This window comes from Thamnophis sirtalis, unplaced genomic scaffold, assembly GCF_051295495.1.
Source record: "Thamnophis sirtalis isolate CommonGarterSnake01/CBP01778 unplaced genomic scaffold, rThaSir2_p1.2 scaffold_3, whole genome shotgun sequence".
In the NCBI taxonomy this organism is placed as follows: domain Eukaryota; kingdom Metazoa; phylum Chordata; class Lepidosauria; order Squamata; family Natricidae; genus Thamnophis; species Thamnophis sirtalis.
Genome location: NW_028261383.1, coordinates 31472529 through 31498427, shown reverse-complemented (window position 1 = coordinate 31498427; position 25899 = coordinate 31472529). Strand labels below are relative to the sequence as shown.

Below are 25899 nucleotides of genomic sequence, written 5' to 3'. Positions count from 1 at the left end.
GCAGGATCATGACATATCGTGACATTTTTTGCCTTTGCAGAGCCAGAGTGGGCATGGCCTGCATGGGACTTACTCGGCCCGCAGGCTGCCAGTTTAACAGGCCTGCCTTAATCAATGGGGCCTTGTCCGTAGTCCTGCTGTTGAGCTCTTAGCTTTCAGAGGCTCCTGGGTTTTTCTCTATTGGAGGAGATTTAAATGAAAGTGCAGCTAGTCCTCAACCTACGACCACAATTGAGCCCAAAATTAAAGTTGCTAAGAGAGAAATTTGTTAAGTGAATTTTGCCCCAGCTCACAACTTTTCTCCCTACATTTGTTAACTGAATTGCTGCAGTTCTTAAAATAGTAACACAGTTATTAAATGAATGTGGTTCCCCCTTTTGACTTTCCTTGTGAAAAGGTCGTAAAAGGGGATCGCGTGTCCCCAGGATGCTGCAACTGTCATAAATGTGAGTCAGTTGTCAAGCATCCGAATGTAAATCATGTGATCACGGGATGGTGTAACAGTTGTAAGTGTGAAAAATGGTTGACTTAGCCTTCCATCCTTCCAAAGTGGGGAAAAGGAGAAATACGTTTACTCTGTAAACCGCTTAGAGAGCGTTGTAAAGTTCTGTGAAGCGGTATATACTGTATTTTTCCGTGTATAAGACGCATCAGAGTATAAGATGCAGCAAGGTTTTGAAGAGGCAAATTAAAAAAAAAAAGATTTTGCACTCTGCAAATCTCCCCAAAACAGCCTGCTTTTCGCAAAAACAGGCCCGGTTTTTTTAAGGGCATGAATAGCCCGCAGGAGGCTTGTAGAGTGTTCCTTGGGGGGAGGGGGGAAAACGTCCCCTTTTTTGTGAAAATGGGCTCGTTTTTTGTCAAAAAGAAAGGGCATTAGGAAGCTTATAGAGTGCTCCTGGGGGCTGGGGGACAAAATTGAGGGAAAAACGGCCCATTTTTTTGCTCATTTCTGCCCTCCCCAGGAGCTCTCTGAAAGCTTCCTGCAAGCTACGCATGGAAATTTTGGTGAAGGGGGCGGGGTTTCAGGAGACAAAAGAATGCTGTATTCAGTGTATAAGACGCATCCAGATTTTCAGCCTCTTTTTTGAGGGAAAAAGGTGCATCTTATACTCCGAATAATATGGTAAGTGCTATTGCTATTAACGATTGGCATGACACGTGACCATAATTCCGGGTATCAGAAAAGGGAATTACCTTCTCCAGCCAATCAAGCGTCACAATGGGGATTCCCCGAGCCAGGGCGCACAAGAACTTGACGGTGCGGCGTACGCGGTCCGTCACAAGGTGAGTGCAGTCAAAGACAGATTCCGCCAGAGTACCCCCCAACTCGGCCACTACCCGCTCTCCTTCCTCATCAATTACACCTGTGAACAGCACCTGAAAAGAGAAGAGGGAGGAGATTCAACAAACTTTTCAGGCTAATGATGGAGTCAACGCAGCTCAAGTGGCCCTATTCCCTTCTCCAGCCCCAACCCCTCCCTCCTCTGCTATGCACAGTACATCACAGTACTTAAGCAAAATGGTTCGGTTGAGCTCTGCATATCTGCAGGACTGATTGGGATAGATTGTAGGGGGTGACGCCGGAATATAATTTTATCATGGGTAAAGGTTATCTTTGCACATAAGTGCTAATTGTTCTCGACTCTAGGGGCGGTGCTCATCTCCATTTCAAAGCCAAAGAACCAGCGCTGTCCGAAGACGTCTCCATGGTCATGTGGCCGGCATGACTAAACCCCGAAGGCACACGGAACGCTGCTACTTTCCCACCAAAGGTGGTCCCTATTTTTCTACTTGCATTTTTAATGTGCTTTTGAACTGCTAGGTTGGCAGAAGCTGGGACAAGTAACGGGAGCTCACTCCTTTACGCGGCACCAGGGATTCGAACCGCTGAACTGCCAACCTTTCTGATCGACAAGCTCAGTGTCTTAGCCACTGAGCCACCGCGAGTCCCTTTTATCATATTTTATCTATATCTTAAATTATTGTATTTCATCCCATTTTCGTCTTAGATTGCATATTATTCCAATTCCATTTTAAAATCGTATTTTATCCAACTCCATTTTAAATAACTTTTATCAAATTTCAGTAATAATTGGTGTCCGGAACTCTACCCTTTGACATGGCACAAGGGCTAATCAATCAAAACTAATCATATGCACAGGCCATACCTTGGGGGCAGGGCTGCCAGGTCCAGTGGCGCGGCGGCTGCGACTCCCCGATGAAGCTTTTTGACTTGTCGCTTTGCTCTCTGGGCTGTGACACCGCAACCTCCTTCCTGAAGACGGAGTGGAGACGGGTTCCTGGCGAAGACAGCGGGGGGGGAAAGCCCATCAGTCCCCAACTGTATGAAGATTTTGTGAAAGAACACCACAACCATTGGCCACAAGGCCTAAGCACACCGCTCACTCCCTGGAGGGGGACCCCTGCTTAAAGGCAGCTCACGAGGCCTGAGCAGTCGCACAATCTAATGACAGATGTCCCAGCTCAACAACCCCCAAGTTTGTTGGCTTCACAAAACCAAGACTAACCAGGTTGCATTCATTCCCAGGCTTCTAGTATCCGTTTTTACCGACAGATATTTTAACCTAGACCTGCCAGCTTGCCGATGTTCCAGACTCAGCTTATGCAGCAGCGTAAAGGAAGCCCTCGACTCAACAGTTCATTTAGTGACTGTTTGAAGTTACAACGGCAATGAAAAAAGCGACTTACGATCATTTTTCACACTTAACAACCTTTGCAGCCTCCCCATGGTTACGTGACACAAAGTTCAAATGCTTGGCCCCTGACTCGTACTTATGACGGTTGCAGGGTCCTGATCCTCGTATTTATGATGGTTGCAGGGACCTTCTGACCAGCAGAGTCAACGGGAGAATGCCAGATTCACTTAACGGCCGTGTTACCAGTTTAACAACCGCCGTGATTGACTTAACAACTGTGGCAAGAAAAGTTGCAAAATGGGCAAAACTCGCTTAGCGACTAAGGTGTTGGGCTCAGTTGTGGTGATAAGTCGAGGACCACCTGTACTAACTGATCAAAATAGGTGCATCAGCTGGGAATTGTGGGAGCTGCTGTCACAAGACATCAGGGAAGGCAGAAAGTTGGGGACCGATGCTCCCCATTGGTTCAGGAAACTCTGGAGACCCTCCCATTAAAGATGACTGACTGGCAGGAGTCTGTTAGGTGTGCCTAAGGCTGCTTACGACACTTGTGGCTGTCAAGGCTGGGTTTGAATGGGAAAGGATGTGTGGAAGAGCAGCACCACCCACCAGTGTAAGCCAGGGATCTCCAACCTTAGCAACTTTAAGCCTGGCAGACTTCAACTCCCAGAATTCCCCAGCCAGCTGGCTGGAGAATTCTGGGAGTTGAAGTCCTCCAGGCTTAAAGTTGCGGAGGTTGGAGACTCTTGATCTAAGCAGTTATAGATGTATGTGACCTAGAGAGGGAGATGGTCCTTCTAATGATTCAATTAAGGATCTGTTGCCCGGAAAAGGGGAGAAAGCTTTCTTAGAGCAGCTTCTCCTTCCTCTCTTTGGATATTCACCTGCGCAGGCTTGGCATCTTTCCCAGAATCCTTTGGGCTTGGGGTGCTCACGGAAGCGCTGCTGCTACTGCTGGAGAGCTTGCTGGCCCGAGTCCTTGGATGCTCCCTCTGTCCTTCTAGCCCACGGTCTGGAGCAGGAGCCCCCCTGAGCCGTTTTGTGGGCTCCCTGGCCCCGGGGTTGCTGCCAGATACAGCTTTCGCCACTTCTGTAACTTTCCTGGCAGCTGTGGATTCCCTCTGTGAGCTCCTCGTTCGACCTTGAGGGATGGGAGCAGCGTTCAGGTCTTCATTCCTGGCTTTCTTCCTGGGGCCCTCTTCTTCTTCGGGCTGTTGTGGCCTCTCCTTCACTATCCTCATTCGTTGACTTGCGTTGCTGAGCTGCCGCAGCCCCCTACGCCTGGTCTCTGGGGCAGCCGGGGTGCTGGATGCAACCACAGCCCCAGATCCATGACGGCGGAGGCTTCGTCTTTCTGGGACAGGGGTGGGTGAAGGGGAAGTGGTGGAAGATCGCAGACTGCGCCGCAACTCACGGGCAGGGGGCGTTGCTGAAACCGGATCCTCCTGGGTGGGCACCAACACCTAAGGGTATCAAATGGAGCTCAGGCATTATGCCAAACCATGATTCGGTTAATCAGATGGGGGGGGGGGGGCTGCACAAACCACAATTTGCTGAGTTCTCATAACAAACCGCAATTTACCAATCACGGTTATCCTGCTCTACCCCATGAGATAAGAAAAAGGTGAAGGTTAAGCTTCACCAAATCAGTCCTGGGTTCATGAAGGATGCCAGTCACCCTCAGTCCAACCCACTTCACAAGGTTGTTGTTGTGGGGAAAAGAGGGGAAGAGAGTAGCATTAGGTATGTCCACTGCCTTGAGGTATTTATAAAATAACTCATTTATTATCTATCTATCTATCTATCTATCTATCTATCTATCTATCTATCTATCTATCTGGCTGTGTGTGTGTGTGTGTGTGTATGTTCCAGCATTAACTCTGGAACGCCTCAAGCAATTTCAACCAAACTTGACTTACTCTCTGGAAACAAATACTGTGAGGTGTAAGACACCTTGAACACCCCTCAGAGTGTGTGTTCTGTTAAGATACAGCCTATTGTGCCTTAAAATGGCTTCTACTGTACAGCACAGTGGAGTTGCCATGGTAACAGCTTCACTGTACTCCACAAGAGGGCTCACTCTAGTAAGGGGGAAAATTGTACATTTGTGAATGTCTAATACAGGATTGGGATAAACAAATACCTGGGCAATGGCAGGTTAACAACTAGTTACCTATATAATACATTTATATATTTATTATCATCATCATCATTTATTCACTGCCTATCCACTGTAGGATGAAGGCCTTTTCCGTATGTTTCCGACCAATACAGTCTTGAGCTTTTTTTTTGCCAAGTGGACCTGCAATACTTACTGATGTATGTATGTATGTATGATGTATATATATATTATAAAAATAATAAAGGCAGCATATTAAATAAATAAAGGCGAATCTGATGCTTACCTTCTTAGTATTCCTTGTTTCTCTTATTAATTCCGAGTTTTCTTCCACACCGTCACCCACAGGAGCTAGAAAAAGCCAAAGGATGGAAACAGCCTGGATTGAAAAACACCATTTCACTTTTTTTGCCACCGGGGAGCCAAGCAGAGATACGGACTTATTAGTATAACGCAGGCTGCGCTCCCTACCTCACGTAAACCGATGGGAAATGTAACTATATTCCTCACCAAGATATTATAAGAATGGCTTCCGGCTAGAGTTTTTGGCTTATGACTGGTTGCTTAGCAACCATTCAAAGTTACAATGGACACCCCCCCCCCCAAAAGCTATTTATGATATAAGGTGCTGAAGTTACAATGTTCACCCCCGCTCCAGTCACAGGACCCCATTTTGAGCGGCCGGCAACTGGCCTGTATTTACAATGGTTTTTTTCCAGTTTCCGTCCCAAAGCAAACAATAGATTCACTTAACGACCAGATCCTTCACTCCGTGGTGGCCCCTTCTTTCTGGAACATCAACACCCCTCCCCAAGATTAGAACAGCCCCCACTCTAATACTTTTCTGGAAGACCTGGTTCTGCCAGCGGGCCTAGGGAATCCAGAGCGGGATGGAGCTCATTAAATGGCTCATGTGATCTGCAGTCACGGGGGAGGGAGGGGGAGAAAGGGATTTTGTTATATTTTACTATATTAATTTATTTGATTCTTTTTGTTCGTTTTTATTGTTTTAAGTGTGATTTTATATTCTGTAAGCTGCCTTCAGTCACCATGGGTGAATAGTCGGCAATATAAGGCCAAACTTGGAATACTGCATTCAGTTTTGGTCGCCACGATGTAGAAAAGATGTGGAGACTCTAGAAACAGTGCAGAGAAGAGCAACAAAGAGGATTAGGGGACTGGAGGCTAAAACATATGAGGAACTGTTGCAGGAACTGGGTATGTCTAGTTTAATGAAAAGAAGGACTAGGGGAGACATGATAGCAGTCTTCCAATATCTCAGTGGTTGCCACAAAGAAGAGGGAGTCAAACTATTCCCCAAAGCATCTGAGGGCAGGACAAGACGCAATGGGTGGAAACTAATCAAGGAGAGAAGCAACTTAGAACTAAGGAGAAATTTCCTGACAGTTAGAACAATTAATCAGTGGAACAGCTTGCCTCCAGAAGTTGTGAATGCCCCAACACTGGAAGTCTTTAAGAAGATGTTGGATAGCCATTTGTCTGAAACAGTATAGGGTTTCCTGCCTAGGCAGGAGGTTGGATTAGAAGACCTCCAAGGTCCCTTCCAACTCTGCTATATTCTATTCAATTCTGCTATTGTAAGTTGTAGGTTTGAGGACAGGAACAGGAATTTGATTCCTCAGGCCTGCATGCTCCAGATGCTCTTTTCATGAGTTGTGTACAGGTGGTCCCAAACCATCATTGAGCCTGGCAGTCACAGACATGAATCAGAATGGTTTGTCATCATGTGATTGGATCCAATTTTATGACAACACCCCCCCCCAGTAGTAGTCAGTAAGCAAATACCATAGGGGTAAAGCGAATGCTACTGTTGTTATTTATTTATTCAATTTATAGAATAGAATAGAATAGAACAGAATAGAATAGAATAGAATATAGCTGAGTTGGAAAGGACCTTGGAGGTCTTCCCTCATTCGTTGACTTGCATTGCTGTCAACGAATATATTAGTTAGTTAGTTAGTTAGTTAGTTAGTTAGTTAGTTAGTTAGTTAGTTAGACAGACAGACAGACAGACAGACAGATAAAACAGGTTCAACAAAGAACCATATGCATTGCAGCCTCCATGACTGCATTGCAGCAGTGAGAACCATAATCCATTCATTCCCCTTATGACAATTTTTCACATGCTGCCACTCACTTGCCTCACTCTGTCTCGGCACCACCTCGGAAGAAGGGCTTCCACTTCCCAGGACCTCCACCCTTTTTTCTTCCTGTGGCGTCAAGGACCCCTTGCTGGCCACAAGGGGAATTTGCACAGAAGGGAGAGGCTGAGGGTCCTCTTCAGGGGCGCCCTCTGGTGTCTGCAACGGGGACTGCATAGAGGGCAACGCCACAGCCTGAGGTGGAAGGTGGTCTCCTGGAAGACTGGAGGTGGTTTCTTCTCCTGCAGAGGTTGCAGCTGGGAAGTCAGGCTGAGGCACCGGCTCAAAACATTTGTCCTCTTCGGGTTGGTCCTGGGCAAGCCGCTTCTCTTTGCCAGTCAAGGCTTCGCAGGGCTCTGCTGAGACTTGCTCGGGCTCCTCACAGTATGGCTGGGTAGCTTCCAGGATATCATCTTCCTGGTCAGAACTGTTGTCTTTCAAAGGTGAGCTGGTTACTACAAGTAGAGACACATTGTCTTTATTTGCTCTTAAGACTAAGCAGGCCTTCCCTGTCTAATCTCCTGGGCTACAATTGCCTTGATCTCCAACATAATGGGATCTGAAATTTCCATTGTAAGTCATGAAGGTCATAAGTCAAAGCATTACATGACCCGATTTTACAACTTTATTTTGTAGTGGTCATTAAATGCCATAGTCATTAAGTGAACCTGGTGGTCATTAACACAAATTAATGTGTTCCCAGGTGCCTTTTTTGTGGAAAGCAGCTTAAAAGGCTGGAAACTGGCCAGTAGCAATCCTTGCTTAGATGATGGGGACCAGAGTCCATGTATTTATTTAGAAGGGGAATCAGGTGAAGGAAACCTTGGAAGTTCTACCAGGATCTTCGTGTTTATCACACCAAGTTCCCGTCACTTCCCTCCCCCTCTATTAGAAGCAGCCCAGCTACAATTTCAATCGATCAAAATAGAGCTGGAAGAGAACTTGGAGGTCTTCTAGTCCAGCCCCCTGCTCAAGCAGCAGACCCTATACCATTTCAGACAAGTGGCTGTCCAGTCTCTTCTTTAAAATCTCCAGTGATGAAGCAGCCACAACTTCTGAAGGCAAAGCTGTGCCACTGGTTAATTGTCTTCACTGTTAGGAAGTATCTCCTCAATTCCAGCTTCTCTCTTTGAATAGCTTCCATCCATTGTTTCTTATCCTGCCGTCTGGTATTCTGGAAATTAGTTGACCCCCTCCTCTTTGTGGCATCCCCTCAAATACTGGAAAACTGCTATCATGTCACCCCCTAGTCCTTCTTTTCTCTAGACTAACCTCAAATCCCTGCAACCATTCTTTGTATGTCTTTGTCTCCAAGCCCTTGATCATTCTAGTTGCTCTTCTTTTGCACTTTTCCAAAGTCTCAACATCTTTTTTGTAATGTGGTTGTAATTTTTTTTTGGAGGGGGGTGAATTTAAAGGTTTCTAAGCTCTCACTTCCTTCTCCTTGCCAATTCTGTTGTCCACACTCTCTCGGGTGACAAGAGGCAGATCAAGTCTGAGGTTCAGGAAACTGGACTCCAAAGGCAATTCTCGATGCAGATGTAAGCAAGGGCTGGCCTTCCAAGCTATTGCTAAACTACAACTCCCAGCTTCCCAAGGGAGTTAGGCCACACTTCCCAGGGGAGGTTGGGTGGTGAAATTCTAGAAGGGCCAGAATGCCACATTGGCAACATCTTTATATGCAATTGCTCCCAAAATTGGTCATCCCTGCATCGTTTCTAGCTAGTCATTACAACAACTTTCTAAATTTCCTTTACCCTTGGCCCAGCTTCGATGGGGACCCAGAGAAGCTAGCGTTCTTCCTGAACCAGGTGTGGGCCCACCTGGGCTGGTATGCACCGACCTACCCTATTGTGTCACGTCTTTCCAGAATATAGAATATAGTCCTTGTTTAGTGACCATTTGCCGTTATGATGGACCCCACCCCAAACAGATGCCCATACCTTTAGTCTCACGAGAATACCAAGACATTGGTGTGCAGTTTGGAATTGACAAATGTGCAACAATGGCAAACAAAGCAGGCAAGGTCATAGAAAATGATGGAATAGAACTTGAGAATGAAGAAATGATAAAGGCAGTAAAACCAGAAGAAGGCTACAAGTACTTGGGGATTTTAGAGGCCTCTGACTTAATGCATAATAAAATCAAGGAATTAATTTCAGCCAAGTACATTCGACGAATTCGCAAGATATTCAAAGTCCAAATTGAATGGAGGAAACATCATAAAAGCCATAAATACCTGGGCTATACCTGTGATTCGATACTCTGCAGGAATAATTGATTGGACCCAGATGGAGTTGGACAATTTGGACAGAAAAACAAGGAAGCTTGTGACAATGAATCATGCTTTGCACCCTAAAAGTGATGTTGACCGATTATATCTACCAAGAGCAGAGGGTGGTCGAGGACTCCTACAAGTAAAACAGACTGTGGAAGAAGAAAAACAAAGCTTGAATGATTACATCCAGAAAAGTGAAGAACCAATGATTAAGGAAGTAAATAAAGGAGGCCTTTTAAAGACAACTAAGTCAAAAGCTGAATATGAGAAAGAAGTAACTGAGAAGCGAGCTGAAAATTGGAAAAACAAAGCTATGCATAGCCAATACTTGAAAAGTATTGAAGGCAAAGCCAACCAAAAGCTAACTTGGAACCGGTTAAGATCAGAAGCACTGAAAAAAGAAACAGAAGGCTTTATTTTGGCAGTTCAAGAACAAGCCTTAGCCACAAACTACATGAAGGCAAACATTCAACATGTTACCACCAACAGCAAATGTCGCCTCTGTAATGTGAAATACGAGACAGTCGACCACTTGATCAATGGGTGCAGCAAAATTTCACAAACTGACTACCTACAACGCCATGACCGTGTTGCTAAGATCATTCACTGGAAATTGTGCCAAAAGTTTGGATTTGAGTACAGCAAAAACCACTGGGAACATCAGGTTCAGAAAGTCAAAATCTTGTGGGAATCCAGACTGACAGGCACTTGGCCCACAACACACCTGACATAACAATAGTTGAAAAGAAAAAAGTATGGTTCATTGACATTGCAATACCTGGAGATGCACGAATTGAAGATAAACAGCAAGAAAAAAATCACAAAGTACCAGGACTTGCAAATTTAAGTTGAGCGACTGTGGAAAAAGAAATTGTGTGTTGTCCCGATTGTAATTGGAGCCCTTGGAGCAATACCTAAAGGGCTACCTCGCTTTTGGAAATTTTAAATTTATCAGACTTGACATTCTGACTCTACAAAAAACCACCCTCCTTGGAACATCTTGTATCCTCCGACGTTACCTTAACAGTTCCTAGGTCCTTGGTTAGGACTCAAGCTGTTGAGCTACCAACCAGCCCCAAAGGCTGTGAATCTCACCAAAGATTAACCACGTAATAATAATAATAGTTGTTATTTGCCAGTTCCAGCTTTTTCGGCAGGTTTCTGCAAAAAGCACCCATAGGAGTACATTAATTTGCATTAATGACCGCCAAGTTCCCTTAATAACTGTGGCATTCAATTAATGACCACTAGAAAATAAAAGTCGTAAAACTGGATCCCGTCATGGGGTGTTTTGACATGATCATCATGACTTACAGTGAAAATTCCAGATTTCATTCCATTCCTAAGTCTAAGGCTACAGTACTGATTTTGAAAAAAATGTGACCAGATCCTAAAAAGTTATTCAAGAATATTCAAGTACAATCAACGAAAAGATACTGTATTTTTCGGCGTATAAAACGCACCGTTTTTAAAGGCAAATTAAACAAAAAAGTTTTTGCACTCTGCAGACCTCCAAAAACGGCACATTTTTCGCGAAAATGGGCCTGTTTTTTGTCAAAAAAAGGCCATGCATAGCCTTTAGGAAGCTTGTAGAATGCTCCTTTGGGGCTGGGGGGGTGGGGAAACAAGCAAAAAATGGCCTATTTTTCACTCATTTTAGCCCTCCCCAGACCCCAGGAGCTCTCTGGAAGCCTCCGAAAGGCTATGCATGGCTTTTTTTGTAAAAGTGGCAGGTTTTCAGGAGGCCAAAAATGCTGTATTCAGTGTATAAGATGCAGCCAGATTTGTGTCTTATACTCTGAAAAATACAGTAAACAAATGAGAGATTTGGGGCAAGTGCAAAGAGATTAAACTATTTAAAAAAAATAGATCATGGTCCAAATTCAATGCAAGTAACGAAATCTAAAAGAATGTACATTCCCCCTTTTCACCATCATCCAGGATAGCCCTGGACAACAAATCCCATCATGGAAAAATCTCCTCTCGTTGGAAAAGGGAAACTCACCATTCCTGAATTGATGTTTAGTGGGTAAAAAGTGTGGGCTGAAGTCAAAGGACTGAGTGGGCTCCTCTTCGAGAGCACAATCGGAATCTGATACTTAGGGAATGGAAGAAAGAAACCCATATTATAATAATGTGAGGTTTCCAAAAGATGCCCTCATTAATTTACATTTCCATGCCTATTATGAACTTGACAAATAAGTCATGGGAAAGAAAGAATTGTTCTGGAGCAGGGGTGACAAAATCAAGGCCCAGAGGCGAGATACGGCCCATGGGATTCTTAGATCTGGCCTGCGGGCTGCTCTGAAACAGCAGAGGACCAACCCATAGTGCCTCTGGCAGAGAAAACGCAGCTGGGGAGGGCCGCGTATGGTTCTCCCAAAGCTCTGTTTTCGAGGGTTGCAAGAGGCCATCACAGCCAAAAACAGAGTTCATGCGGGCCACGGGTGGAACTCCCAAGCTCAGTTTTTGCTGGCAGAGGGTTGCAAGAGGTCATCACAGCCGAAAGCAGAGCTCGCGAGGGTCATGGGTGGCACTTCCAAGCTCCATTTTCACTGGCAGACGGTTGCAGGAGGATGTCGCAGCCAAAAACGGAGCTCACAAGGGCTGTGGCTGGCACTCCCAAGCTCAGTTTTCGCTGGCAGAGGGTTGCAGGAGGCTGTCGCAGCCAAAAACAGAGCTTGGGATCCCGTTTTCACTGGAAGAACGCTTGGGCTATCACAGGCTCCTCCAACACGAGTGACATCGAACTGTCCATGCTAACCCTTGCCACGCCCACTCCAGCCCCCCAAGGTCAAACACAACCCTCATGCGGCTCTCAATGAAATCCATTTTGACACCCCTGTTCTGGAGGATCAGGATAGGGGTCCTTCTAATCTAGAATTCTGTGTCATGCATCAGCCAACCAGGTGTATTCCAGAAGTTCTAAATCACAGACAGGAAAGAAATAGCCCCCATCCGTTTTAAGAAAGCTAAAATAAAGAATGCAGGAGTCACCAAACCTTTTCTAACTGAACTTCCAATTCGAACTGTGATTCATCAACTGCTGTTCCAAAAGCTCCCCACACATTCCAGAAATGCCAATGATTGTGGGGTCCTTGGTGCTCCCTGAGCTTGGTTATTTGTTTAGACGTTTCATTACTCAACTAGATAACGTCATCACTGCAATCATCACTAGCACTGATAAGGTTGCCTAGTTTAGGGAACAAAAGTCTGCAAGAGAACAAGCAAGCTCAGAGAGCATCAGGGACCTTCGTATCAACCCTGAGCTACAAATATTCTCCTTTATTAGTGCCACTTGTGGGCGTCAAACACTTCAGACAGCACACAAATTGTGGGGGGGGGGGGGGGGGAGAATTGCCTGCAGGCACACTTCCACCAAAGAGCAACTTTTCTTCTTGCACGAATGCCTAGACTAGCACTGATGATGTTACCTAGTTTGGATGAAGAAACATTTGCAAGAAAACAAGCAAGCTCAAGATAGCACCACAGACCCCTTAAGTCAACCCTAAGCTACGAATATGTCAGTATATTAGTGTTCATGAATTGGAATAGACATGGTAACAGGTCAGCCAATGGGGACTGTTTGGTGACACAGATGGCTCGGAGACTGGGTATGGCTTAGGTTCACTGATCTGTATGTGTGTATATACATACATACATACCAATGAGGGGTTCTGGGTCCTGGTGCAACCGATACGGTGCAACAGGGCCATGCGTCCACCACATGAACGTGTGCAGCGCACGCATGAGTACTTACCGCCTGCAACGCTCTGTGACGCTTTCGCGACGTTCCAGTTGCTCAGCGTGCGCGTGCGCAGAATCCCCGAACAGCTCAAATACAGGTAAGGAGCGCAGGCGGGCAGGTGGGCCCTCCGGAGCACTGTACAGGAACGGTACCTGGTGCTCCTAGCAGTCACCGGTACGCCCATACCGGGGCGTACCAGTCGTATCCCACCCGATACATACATACATGCACATACACACACACACACATGTGCGTGTGTGTGCTTCTGTGATTCTATAGCTTTTGTGATTATGGATTATGGACTTCTAAATTCTGAGTTCTGGCTTCTGCTGTATGGCACTGTATATAAAGAAGTTTGTTATATAAATGAATCCTGCTGAATTATTTGTGTGCCAGATGGATTGCTGCTAACTTTGACAAAATATTCCCCGTTATTAGTATCTCAATGATGGTTTGCAGACTACCATTTTAGGAAAGTCTGTAGAGATTCCCAGTCATCCAGGTCAGGGTTGTCCCAAAGGTGCTTTTTCAGAAGGCAACTGGACTTGTTTTTTTTTCTTTGAAGACAAGGATGAGAAGCGAAATGTCTTGAAAGAAAAAACAAGAAAAATCCAGTTGCCTCCTGAAAAAGCACCTTTGGGACAACCATTTAGGAACACGATGGACGGAGGCAGGTCAGAGCATCTAGTTTCCCTCCATGTCTGACCCAAAGAGTGTACGAAATCCTTAACTTGGGGCTAATAACTCTCTTCCATGATGAATCCATGTCTATCAAAAATTCAGAGGTAGTCCTGCAGCCATCACAGCAAGTTAGCCATTGCTCTCATCCTCAACCCATTTCTCAATGTTTAAACCTCTCCCTATCAACTTTTTTCTTTTAATCTTCTATTTGTACTGATGGCATGTTCCCAAAAACCATGGATCACCCTTATGATTAATGTCCATTCTGTTCCACCGATACTAGATGAGGCTTTGCTTCTAGTAAATCCCACATAAGCAACTCATAATTTGCACAAGGCTTTAAAACTAGCGTGGCACGACAAAACCGCGCTGGTCAAAATCGCGGCGATAAAATCGCAGCGCTAAAGCCGCGACGTCATCACCACGCGTCATCACCGCCGCGACAACAGCACGGCAACATAAGGGCGCTTTAAAACGGCGCCGCAGCAGAAAGCCAACTTCATTTAAGGTAAGCGTTAGGATTAGGTTTAGGGGTTTGTTTTAGGGTTAGGTTTAGGGTTAGGTTTAGGGTTAGGGTTAGGGTTAGGGTTAGGGTTAGGTTTAGGGTTAGGTTTAGGGTTAGGTTTAGGTTTAGGGTTAGGTTTAGGGTTAGGTTTAGGGTAATGAGTGCTTGGGAATGCGCAATTTTGCCCTCCGCCATTATGTCATCGCGGTAGGGTCGCGTTTTTCCCTAGCGCTTAGAACGGCGTGATTTAGTCTTCGCGCTTATGTCTCCGCGCAGAAGGGCTTCGCGGATTTGTGGTGGAACCAAAACTACAGCTCCTGGCCTAAATCAGTTCTTCTGCCACCGAACCCTAGGAACCAAACATCCTGGCTTTTATCCCATTAAGTCTCTTCTCTTCCAGATGATCCAGAAGTTCAGCAATGTTTCTTACCTGTAGCTGTGATACCTCCAGCTTTTTCAGGTCCAGACGGTGTGCTTTCAGTCGACAGGTAACACTGTGTAGCTTGCAAGGACACATCAAGCTCATCTGAAAAAAAATGGAAACAGTGGAAAGAAATGCACCATGTACATCTTGTGCTTAGTCTTGAGTAAAGATGGATTCAAACAGCATTTCCTACATACCAGACAGCAGCAGAAAACAAGCAATTGAACAATGGAATGGCTTGAAAAACATATCTAGAACCTGCCGTTCTTTGAATGAGACTCTGTTCAAACAGAGGGAACAATCTGGGCACATTTTTCTGAAGTTGTTTTGTGCCCAGTATAACATTCCAAATATTTTTCCTTTCCTTTTCTCTTTTCCTCTTGTTAACTTTAAATCCCAAAAGAACTCATTGAGTAATCTGAAGTCAGATGACACCATTTGTTATTTTTTAAAAAACATCAAAAGAGTGTGACCTCTGTTACTATTTAATGCATTGACATATATACCGACAATTATTTTATAAGGTGCACACCTGCCTTTCTAACTACAGGTAGTCTTGAGTTACGACCGCAACTGAAACAATCCAAGAAGCTTCCTCAGTTCTACCTTGCCAGAGCTGCTCTTGTCTTTGCCCCTGGCTTGCCAGAACTGGAGAAGCTTCTCAGATGAGAAGCGAAACGTTTTCAACAGGAAAAAAAACCCCAAGGAAGTCCCATTGTCTTTTGGAAAAAGCATCTTTGGGACAACCATGACCTGGATAATTGGGAATCTCCATAGACATTATGGGGACAACAATACTTGAAATTTCTCTCTCTCTCTCTGTCCTCCCTTTCTCCTTACCATCGGTGTTGCTCTCATCTGCTGAATAGGATTCCTCTCTCTCGGCATCTGTGTCTTCGTTGTCTTCACGAGGTTTGAAGGCCCCTCCTATACCCACTGCGGAGGAAGCCAACGGCTCTCCTTCCGCCTGGGATCTCCCTGGGATTATTATCTGGAAGCTTTTCACTTCTAGGGGTTTTCTTAGTAAAAATGGAGCAACGTCTTTCATGTCTGTATCGCTGTCCTGAGCCCTCGATTTATCATGACCCACAGATGTCACTTCCTCGTTAGTATCACTGCCCTTGTCTTGGTCGGGTGGTTTTTCTCGAGATCCAACATCTGGATCCCCCAAACAGCTCACTCTACTTCCTTTGCTGGACTCTGCACCAGAGACTGGTGGGCGCTTCTTTGATTCCACATCTGGATTACCTGCCTCCTCTTCCTCATCTGTATCACTACCTAGAAAGAGCATGGGGAGGTTGGATTGCATAGGGTTCGGCGAGGGCTCCTTCTTGTCAAAGTCCCTAGGAGATTTGTCACTATCTTCATAACTCATCTCGAGTTCAACCTCAGAATTTTTTGTCACCCCAACCACATCACCGTGTCTCTCACTGACACTATGACCGCCTGACTCAATCTTCTTGAGGGAAACCTCTTCCATGTCTGTGCTGCTCTCCTTACCACTTGAAGAACAGATCCTCTGAGCACAAGTATCTTCTGAATTCTCCAGCTGGGGTTTAATTGTTTCTTCCTTGGTATCAGCACCATTACTTTGCCCACCAACTCCACAGTTCTTGATCCTACCTGGAGTCTTTCCCTTCACAGATGAGTCTTCCACATCTGTGTCAACATCTTCATCGTCACTGTGTCCACCAACTACACAGTTCTTGGTCCTACCTGGAGTCTCTCCCTTGACAGATGAATCTTCCACATCTGTGTCAACATCTTCACCGTCACTGTGTCCACCAACTACACGGTTCTTGGTCCTACCTGGACTCTTTCCCTTGGCAGATGAGTCTTCCACATCTGTGTCAACATCTTCACCGTCATTGTGTCCACCAACTACAGGGTTCTTGGTCCTACTTGGAGTTTTTCCCTTGGCAGATGAGTCTTCCACATCTGTGTCAACATCTTCACCGTCACTGTGTCCACCGACTACATGGTTCTTGGTCCTACTTGGAGTTTTTCCCTTGGCAGATGAGTCTTCCACATCTGTGTCAACATCTTCACTATCACTGTGTCCACCAACTCCATTGTTCTTGGTCCTACCTGGAGTCTCTCCCTTGACAGATGAGTCTTCCGCATCAGTGTCAACATCTTTATGGACAGTGGGAGGCAGGGTATTCACACCACTTTCTGGATTATCCAAATCTTCCTCCACATCTGTATTATCATCATCCTTTCTCCCGCCAAGTTGGGCGTTATCTTCATTGTCTTCCAACTGTTTGAAGGCACCTTCTTTTGGGGGAACAGGCTCATGTTTTCCTGGACAAACAACACTTGGGTTCTCCACTTCTGCTTCCGCATTGGTGTCGTCCTCTTCTTTTTCCATAGAAGCAGAGGGGAGCTTTAATCTGGAGACAGCTGGGCTTTCTACGCTCTCCTCCGCATCTGTATCACTGCCCAGCTCCATTGGGGTTTGGGGACAATGGACAGCTGGAGCCACCAGTGAAGACTCATTCAGATCAGTGTCAGGGTCCAATTCTGGGGCCCTGTCCCTTTTTTCCGGGTCCAACGATGCTGGCACTTCAGAGATGCGACTCATTTGGTTTTCATCCTCTACATCTGTATCGCTGTCCAAATGAAAGCCTTCCACCAGGCCATGTTCTGCAGAAGCTGCCTCCTCTTCATCTGTGGGCTCTCCACAGTCTTCTCTGTTGGAGGAAGGACTACCACCATTCTCTACGGGGCTCCGTTCAGCCTCCTGGCTCTCAAAGGAAAGGCGCAGAGCAGGGCAGGGTGAGCCACCAACGGGAGGGTCTCCATTTTCATCATCACTTGAGGAAAAAACAGAAAGCAGAACAATTTAAGCTCACGGCAATTAACTGGAGTTGTCTACACTGCTATCTGGAACTATTCTCCTAATTAGAAAAATATAGGTAGTCCTCAACTTATAGCAATAGAACTTAGACTTATATATTGCTTCACAGTGCATATTCACCCAACAATTTTGGTCCTCATTTTACCCACCTTGGAAGGATGGAAGGCTGAGTCAACCTTGAACCAGTCAGGATCAAACTGCTGGCAATGAGCAGAGTCAGCCTGCAATACTACATTCTAACCACTACACCATCACGGCTCTTATAACTACAACTGGAACCAGAAAAATGTATTGATAAGAAGCATCGGGATAATGAAATGAGGTATCACATGACCACTCTCAATTTTATGACTTTTGTTGCAGTCGTGAAGATAATCATCACCATCCTTAAGTAAACCAGACTCTCCCATTGACTTCGTTTGTTGGAAGCTGGCTGGAACGGTCACAGATCACAATCAATGACCACAGGGAGCTGCAATTGTCATAAGTGTGAGCCAGTCGGCAAGCACCCAAATAAATGATCAAGTGAGCGTGGGGGCGCTGCAACACTCATAACTTTGAGGATGGGTTGTACGTCAGTAACTTTTTTTTTTCAGTAACTTCAAACTGGTTTTAAATGAAGGGTCATAAGTCAAGGACAACCTGTATTAATTGAGCTCTACTTCCAATCTGGTATCCATTTGGTGGGGTAGATTACAATACCTGGTATCCCATATTTTAAACCATGGGTTGTCAACCTGGTCCCTACCGCCCACTAGTGGGCGTTTTGGGATTCCAGGTGGGCGGTAGGGACTTCGGAGGTTAAAACCTCCTTTTGAGTGAGTGGAAAAGAGCGAGTGCAGACATCAATAAACCAATGTGCGCGTGCACACAAACAAGCAAACACGTGGGAAGAGGAAGGGGAGGAATGGAAACTGATAGCAGGGACAGGCAGGTAAGTTTTGTTATCTTATAAAATAAAGCGGAGCAGAGCAGTTGCAAAATAGGAGAAAGAAAAGTTATAGGCAGGAGAGAATTGTTGTTGGCTAATAATAATAAGTGGGCTAACTAGCTCAGCCTTACTTTTGTACATTGCCCTAAGGAAGGTAAAAAAAAGGAGATAAAAAGGAAAAGATCAAAAAAAATTAACAAAAAAGGGAAGAAAAATAGAGAAAAGGGGATAAAATAAAGGAGGAGAGTAAGCAGTGTTTAGTCTGGCTCATAAATTAAGTTTTGTTATCTTATAAAATAAAAGAAAGAAATAAGTAAAGGAAGAAGGAGGAGAAAATAAAAAAAGGGAAAAAGAGATCCTTGATATAGTGAAATACTATAAGAAAGGTAAAGAAGAAGGCAGGAAAAGGAATTTTGTTTTGATGGTGACACTTAATAAAAATTGGCACCTAATACAGCACTGTTTTTGGTGTTTGTAATAAAAGGGAAAAGAGGAGGGGAAAAAGCACTGCGTGGAGTACAGATCAAAACGTAAGAGAAAAAGTAGTTATTAAATTGTGAAACAAATTTAGAACCCATGTCTGAAAAAAATAAACATGCTCATGTTCCACACTTGCGCAAAAACTGGTGGGCGGTAAGGAAATTTTTCCATCAAGACCATTAGTGGGCGGTAAGTAGAAAAAGGTTGACTACCACTGTTTTAAACAGTTGAACAAACATCCAAAATAGTTTTGATAATATTTTTAAAGAGTGTCTGATTTGTTTTTAGTAGATTAGATTTTTGATTAGATTTTTTTTTTTTTTAGATTTTGTTTATTTATAGGCCGCCCTTTTCCCTGAGGGGACTCAGGGCGGCTTACAATCAAAAAAGGAAGGGGAGTGTGGGACAATACGAAAAAAAAAAAAAATGTGCACAAAGTAAATTAGACAATAAAACTCAACATTCACTCAGCATTCGGGAGGGGCGAAATAAGATTATCCCCAGGCCTGACGGGTTAGCCAGTTCTTGAGGGCTGTGCGGAAGGCCTGGACGGTGGTGAGGGTACGAATCTCCACGGGGAGATTGTTCCATAGTGTCGGAGCCGCAACAGAGAAGGCTCTCCTCCGAGTAGTCGCCAGTCGGCACTGACTGGCGGATGGAATACGGAGGAGGCCAACTCTATGCGATCTGATGGGACGCAGGGAGGTAATTGGCAGAAGGCGGTCTCTCAAATAGCCAGATCCACTACCATGGAGCGCTTTATAGGTGGTGAGTAGGACCTTGAAGTGCACCCGGAGACCAACAGGTAGCCAGTGCAGCTCACGGAGGATCGGTGTTATGTGGGCGAACCGTGGTGCGCCCACGATCACTCGCGCGGCCGCATTCTGGACTAGCTGTAGTCTTCGGATGCTCTTCAAGGGCAGCCCCATGTAGAGCACATTACAGTATTCCAGCCTAGAGATCACAAGGGCTCGAGTGACTGTTGTGAGGGCCTCCCGATTCAGGTAGGGCCGCAACTGGCGCACCAGGCGAACCTGGGCAAATGCCCCCCTGGTCACAGTTGAGAGATGGTGGTCAAAGGTTAGCTGTGAATCCAGGAGGACTCCCAAGTTGCGGGCCCTTTCTGAGGGGTTTAAATTTTGTCCCCCCAGCCTGAGTGATGGTATGGTGGTCAAATTTTTGGGAGGGAAACACAACAGCCACTCGGTCTTGTCTGGGTTGAGTATCAGCTTGTTTGCTCTCATCCAGTCTTTAACGGCTTCCAGTCCCCGGTTCATCACGTCCACCGCTTCATTGAGTTGGCACGGGGCGGACAGATACAACTGTGTATCGTCCGCATATTGGTGATATTTTATCCCGTGCCTTCGGATGATCTCGCCCAGCGGTTTCATGTAAATGTTAAATAGTAGGGGGGATAGGACCGACCCCTGTGGCACCCCATAAGTTAGGGGCCTCAGGGACGATCTCTGCCCCCCCACTAACACCGACTGCGACCTGTCCGAGAGATAGGAGGAGAACCACTGCAAGACAGTGCCGCCCACCCCTATCTCCCGCAGTCGTCGCAGAAGGATACCATGGTCGATGGTATCGAAAGCCGCTGAGAGGTCCAGGAGAACTAGGATGGAAGCATGGCCTCCATCTCTAGCTCTCCAGAGATCATCAGTCAATGCGACCAAAGCGGTTTCTGTGCTGTAACCGGGTCTGAAGCCAGACTGGAAGGGGTCAAGATAGTTAGCTTCCTCCAAGGTACGCTGAAGCTGGAGAGCCACCACCTTCTCAACAACCTTCCCTACAAAGGGGAGGTTGGAGACTGGACGATAGTTATTAAGAACAGCTGGATCCAGAGACGGCTTCTTCAGGAGGGGTCTTACCACCGCTGTCTTAAGCGCGGTGGGAAAGTACCCCTCCCGAAGAGATGCGGTAACAACCGCCTGGATCCAGCCTCGTGTCACCTCACTGCTGTTGGCAACCAGCCAGGAGGGGCACGGGTCCAGTATGCAGGTGGAGGCACTCACAGCTCGCATAGCCTTGTCCACATCCCCAGAGGCAACTTCCTGAAACTCAACCCAGAGATGGTTTGCCAAGTTTTCTCCTTGTGTCTCGGCTGGATCTACTGGGGTGGAGTCTAGGTCCGCTCGAAACCGGGCAACTTTGTCCGCCAAGAACTGGACATACTCCTCAGCCTTACCCTGTAAGGAGTCCCCCGTCTCCCTCCTATTTAGGAGGGAGCGGGTTATCCTAAACAGGGCGGCTGGGCGGGACTCGGCGGACGCTACCAAGGAGGCAATGTATGTTCTTTTTGTTGTTCTTAAGGTCCGAATATACTCCTTGGTGCATGCTGTCAAAAGTGCCCGTTTCGACTCGGACCTATCAGACCTCCACGAGTGCTCTAGGCGTCTCCTCCGGCGCTTTACCTCCCGGAGCTCCTCAGTAAACCAAGGAGGCCTCCGGGGGCCGCTGACCCGGAGGGGCCGTAGCGGCGCAATCCGGTCTAGAGACTCCGAAGCTGCCGAGTGCCAGGCAGCGACGAGGGTCTCCGCCGAACTGTGGGCGAGGGTATCAGGAATAACCCCAAGCTCCGTCTGGAACCTAACAGGATCCATCAGTCGCTTGGGGCGGAACCAGCTGGTCGGTTCCTCCTCCCTACGGTGGGGGTTTGGCCTCCGGAAGTCTAGCCTCAGTAGGTAGTGGTCTGACCACGACAGGGGTATGATCTCATTACCCCTCAGACCAAGATCGTAACTCCACTGCTCCGAGAGGAATACGAGGTCGAGCGTGTGACCCGCTGAGTGGGTTGGGCCTCGAATTACTTGAGTCAAGCCCATGGCTGTCATGGAAGCCATGAACTCCTGCGCCCCATCAGAGTGTTCACCGAGCGAAGGCAAGTTAAAGTCCCCCAGAACTATAAGTCTAGGGAACTCAACCGCTAGCTCGGCTACTGACTCGAGGAGCGAGGGGAGGGCTGCTGCAACGTAGTTGGGAGGCAGGTACGTAAGCAGCAAACCCACTTGACCCTTGAGGTCCAGCTTCACTAGCAGGGACTCACACCCGACAAGCTCCGGAGCAGGGATCCTACGAGGTACTAAAGACTCCCGGACTACAATAGCCACACCGCCACCCCTTCCCTGGGCTCTCGGCTGGTGTAGCACCTGAAATCCGGCTGGGCACATCTCGACGAGGGGGACTCCTCCCTCAGGGCCCAGCCATGTTTCAGTAATACATGCCAGGTCTGCGCCCTCATCAGTTATCAAGTCCCGGATGAGGGGGGCCTTCTGAACAACAGACCTGGCATTTAGCGACAGCAGCCTGAGACCAGGGTCCTGAACACCCGCGCCATCTGACCTTGGAGTGGGACTCCTAGGGCCGGAAGGAGGGATCTCTATGACACAGCGAGCCCTCCTTCCCCGATGATGGCCTGCCCTAAAGTCCCCGCCGTATCTGCCTCTCCCTGTCATGACCGCAATGCTCCGACCCTCTCCCGTGGGCGTAGTCCCCCCAACCACCCCAATGGCCCCCACTTTCCCCGGCAGGTCCTCCGAATCAGACATACTCATTCACTCACCCAAGCAGTCCCCACATAAAAGTTAAAACATATAAAGTACAATGGTAACAAATAGTAAAAGTGGGACATTCACTCAATCACATACAATCTCATGCACTCATCATACCGATTTAAAATTGCGCAAGAGAGGGGAAACTTAATATTTTGAACTTCTCCTCTGTAGAGTCCAGCAACAGGGGGCAGAGCCCCAGAGTTTAAAAAGTTTAAAATAGTTAGAGGATTAATGTCAGTTGGGAGAAGGTGCCAAGCAGGCCCCCTGCCCATGTCCTATTCGTCCCCTGCCTTCTTCTTTCTGCAAAGTTCAAGTGCAGGATGGTATACAGGAAAATGGCTGGGAGTCTCAGCAAGGCTGGAGGTGGATTCAAATATCCCAGCTTGTTCCAAAATGTTGGTCTTAAGGGTAAAGGTGGGGGTAAAGCCGATCGAAAGGCAAGGACAGTCAAGCGTCTAAAATGGGGGCTCCTAAAGCAGCCACGGATAGCAGCGGCAACAGCAACATAAGCCGAAAAACAGGCCATGATAGTCAAAAGTTCAAAGGGTGAGATGGAAGAGGGGGTGCGTTTGGTCGGCAGCAGTAACAGCAACGAGCCTAACCTTTCGGCCCACGGCGTCTCAGGAACAAACTCACCAACCACCCTGAGGACAGCTCACCCAGCGTCTCAGCAACATGAATAAAATAGGACCATAATAATCTGGGTCCAAAGCTGAGCGCTGCATCCACGATGGAGGGTGGAAAGGGGGGGGGCGTCCAGTTCAAAGCCCAGCGGCGCCACGCAGAACAAAGGCAGGACCGCGGCAATCTAACACAAGCTAATACAGCGCTGGAACTGCCATCCGCTAGAAACCGCCGTCCACAAGAGGAGGGAGGGGAGGCTTCACGTTCCAGCAGCTCCGTTGTTTCGCACAGGAAGGCAAGCTGCGGCGGTCCGTCAGCTGGAAGCCGCCGCCCACGCCGTCTGTAGGGGGGGGGGGAGTCCGCCTGCAGGCTTCTCAGCACCGCCCAATACCGCGTCGCCCAAAGCCGTCCGGACAGCGTTTTTCCAGGTGCTCGTTTTTCCAGCACCCTCTCAGGATCCTCATACCCAGGCTTTGCCCTTCAGTAGTCTGGCTACAGAAGAGGGTCGATTTTTTCAAGGTTTCCTTTCTCCTCAAACCCCGAGCGAAAAGCTCAGGAAGCCATCTTCCTCGCACATGCGCACATGTGTTTCTTAGTAGGGACTAAGATATCAAGATCTCCATCCTGCTGATGATTGAAAGGCAGATACTTTTTTAAAGATACCACTTGTTCCCTGCACAGACTATAAATATTGTATATATTTGATGTGAAATGCTTTTGGAGGCATTTTATACAACACTCAACTATTGTCCCAAAGGTGCTTTTTTTCCAAGAGGCAACTGGACTTTCTGGTTTTTCTTTGAAGACATTTCACCTCATCCAAGGTGTAGTAAAGATTCCTGCTTCTAGGGGGCAGTGCTGATCAATGTCAGGGTTCCAAGTAACACCCCAACGAAAGAAGACTCCGAGGCTTGAAGTTCCTCAAAGTTCCATTTTATTAGAGAGGTCATATTGGCACATCTGGGAAAACCCAAATCTGAAAGCTTCCAGGTTTTCCCCACCCAAGTGAAAGTCCAAGCCCCTGTCCAGCACCCACATGTCCAATCAGGCACCGTTCCAACTGGAGATGCCTCCCAGTCACACCACTCCAGGTGCAGGGCAAGATGTCCTTGCCTCTGCGAGAAAGGAATGTTATTTCGATATATATCTTCCCTACTCCATATAATCTCTTTCCTATTTTCCCACAGCATTGAAAATGTGGCAGGCAATGTAAAAGATGGCTTCTAGGCCTAACAATCTGTTTCTTAGTCAAGGGAACCAACTTTGCCTGAGGACACTTACATGGTCATGACGCAGGACGCTGTTACCTTCCTACCAAAATGGTGCCTATTTATCTACTCGCACTGCCATGCTTTCGAAGTGCTAGGTGGTCAGGAGAAGGCGGGGCAAGGAGGAGACCTCATCCCATCAGCCATCAGCGCTCGGATTCGGGCTGTCAGCTTTCCAGCTGACAAGCTCGGCATCTTTAATTGCCTTTGATCATCTTTAATTGTCTTTCATCACTGAGCCATCGCACTCCCCAAATACAATAAAGCAGAATAAGCTTATCTGGCCATGTTTCCTGTCTAGCTACCTGGTCAGCTTGACACCATCTGGATGCACCAAGGATGCTCGCAAGCAGTGTGATTGGAAGGCAGAAGTTCCCATCTGCTGTTGCTACCTAGCAACTACCTTAAAGATCGGACCCCTCTGGTTCAGGAGGCTGGAAACAGCCATAAATAAGCCATTGATAACTTAATCCTCCTTCAACTTTCCCAATCCTCTTTAAAGGCATCTAAATTGGCTGCAACCATTACCGCAACTCCTAAGGTCTACAGCAGTGATGGCCAACCTTTTTGTCATTGTGTGCGAAAAGTGTGTGTGTGACTCCCCCGCTCCCCCCACACGTGCACATGTACCCCTCACACATATCCGCATGACTCCCCTGCATAAACGCCTGACCCCCGTGTGCACTCCGCCCCCGCACATGCATGCACGACCCGCACGTGCCACTGTGCATGCATGCCCATCTCCTGCATGCCCCTCCCCCATGCACAGCAGAGACCTGTAAACCAGCTGACCAGCAGGAGGTGCGCACACGCATGTGCAGTAGAGCTGAGCTGGAGAGACCACTCGCATGCCCGCAGAGGGCTCTGCGTGACACCTGTGCTGTAGGTTCGCCATCACGGATCTAGAGATAACTCAGCGCTATAGATTTCAAATCTTCCTGCATTTAGTTATCCATTGAATATCATTTAATTATCCATGGTTTTATTGACCTACGAGATACCCAAGACTCACTGATTATTTATGAGGCATTCCCTTGCCAGATTCTTCAGTGACTGCCTTTCACAATGGCAGAGATTGTAACATACAGGCAGTCCTCGACTTACAACAATTCACAATTAAGTCCCAAATCCCCACTGCTACTGTTATGTGAGTTCTGCCCCATTTGACGAACTTTCTCGCCACAGTTGTTAAGTGAATCACTCCAGTTGTTCACTTAGCAACACGATTGTTAAGTGAATCTGGCTTCCCCATTAACCCGGTCGTGTTTGTGAAAAACGGTCATAAGTCATTTTTTTCAGAGCCGTTGTAACTTTGAACAGGTCACTAAATGAGCCATTGTAAGTCGAGGATTACCTGTACTACGGATAAAGTTAAGGAGAAATGCCATGATGTCGAGAAGATAGGAGGTGACGTCGCAATGACACGATGTGCGATCTTGGAGCTCCGAGATCGTGGTCCATACTTTTGCCGCTGGACGGTCCTTTTGGACCTAAACCGTCCCGAAGAGATGGTGACAGGGAAGACTATGTCTTGCTGATCTCAGGGACACCGCAGGCGGTGTTTACAACATGCTAAGTTGTAATGTGTTTTGTCAGGCTTAAATT

The 25899-nt window shown here is 46.9% G+C and overlaps 1 protein-coding gene across 3 annotated transcripts in view; it reads right to left on the bottom strand.

Moving 5' to 3' along the window:
* Positions 1 to 25899, bottom strand: part of MDC1 (mediator of DNA damage checkpoint 1) — a 42370-nt gene that overhangs the window by 5547 nt on the left and 10924 nt on the right. The window contains exons 4-11 of one of the 3 annotated variants that reach the window (XM_087708527.1): positions 15418 to 17393; positions 14584 to 14679; positions 11225 to 11317; positions 6938 to 7396; positions 5066 to 5130; positions 3545 to 4123; positions 2172 to 2303; positions 1198 to 1380 (exon numbers count right to left, since the gene is read on the bottom strand). In XM_087708527.1, the coding sequence (XP_087564653.1) occupies positions 1198 to 1380; positions 2172 to 2303; positions 3545 to 4123; positions 5066 to 5130; positions 6938 to 7396; positions 11225 to 11317; positions 14584 to 14679; positions 15418 to 17393 (3583 nt within the window). The remainder of the gene's footprint in view (positions 1 to 1197; positions 1381 to 2171; positions 2304 to 3544; positions 4124 to 5065; positions 5131 to 6937; positions 7397 to 11224; positions 11318 to 14583; positions 14680 to 15417; positions 17394 to 25899) is intronic. The other 2 variants (XM_087708528.1, XM_087708526.1) reach the window with 2 other exon arrangements.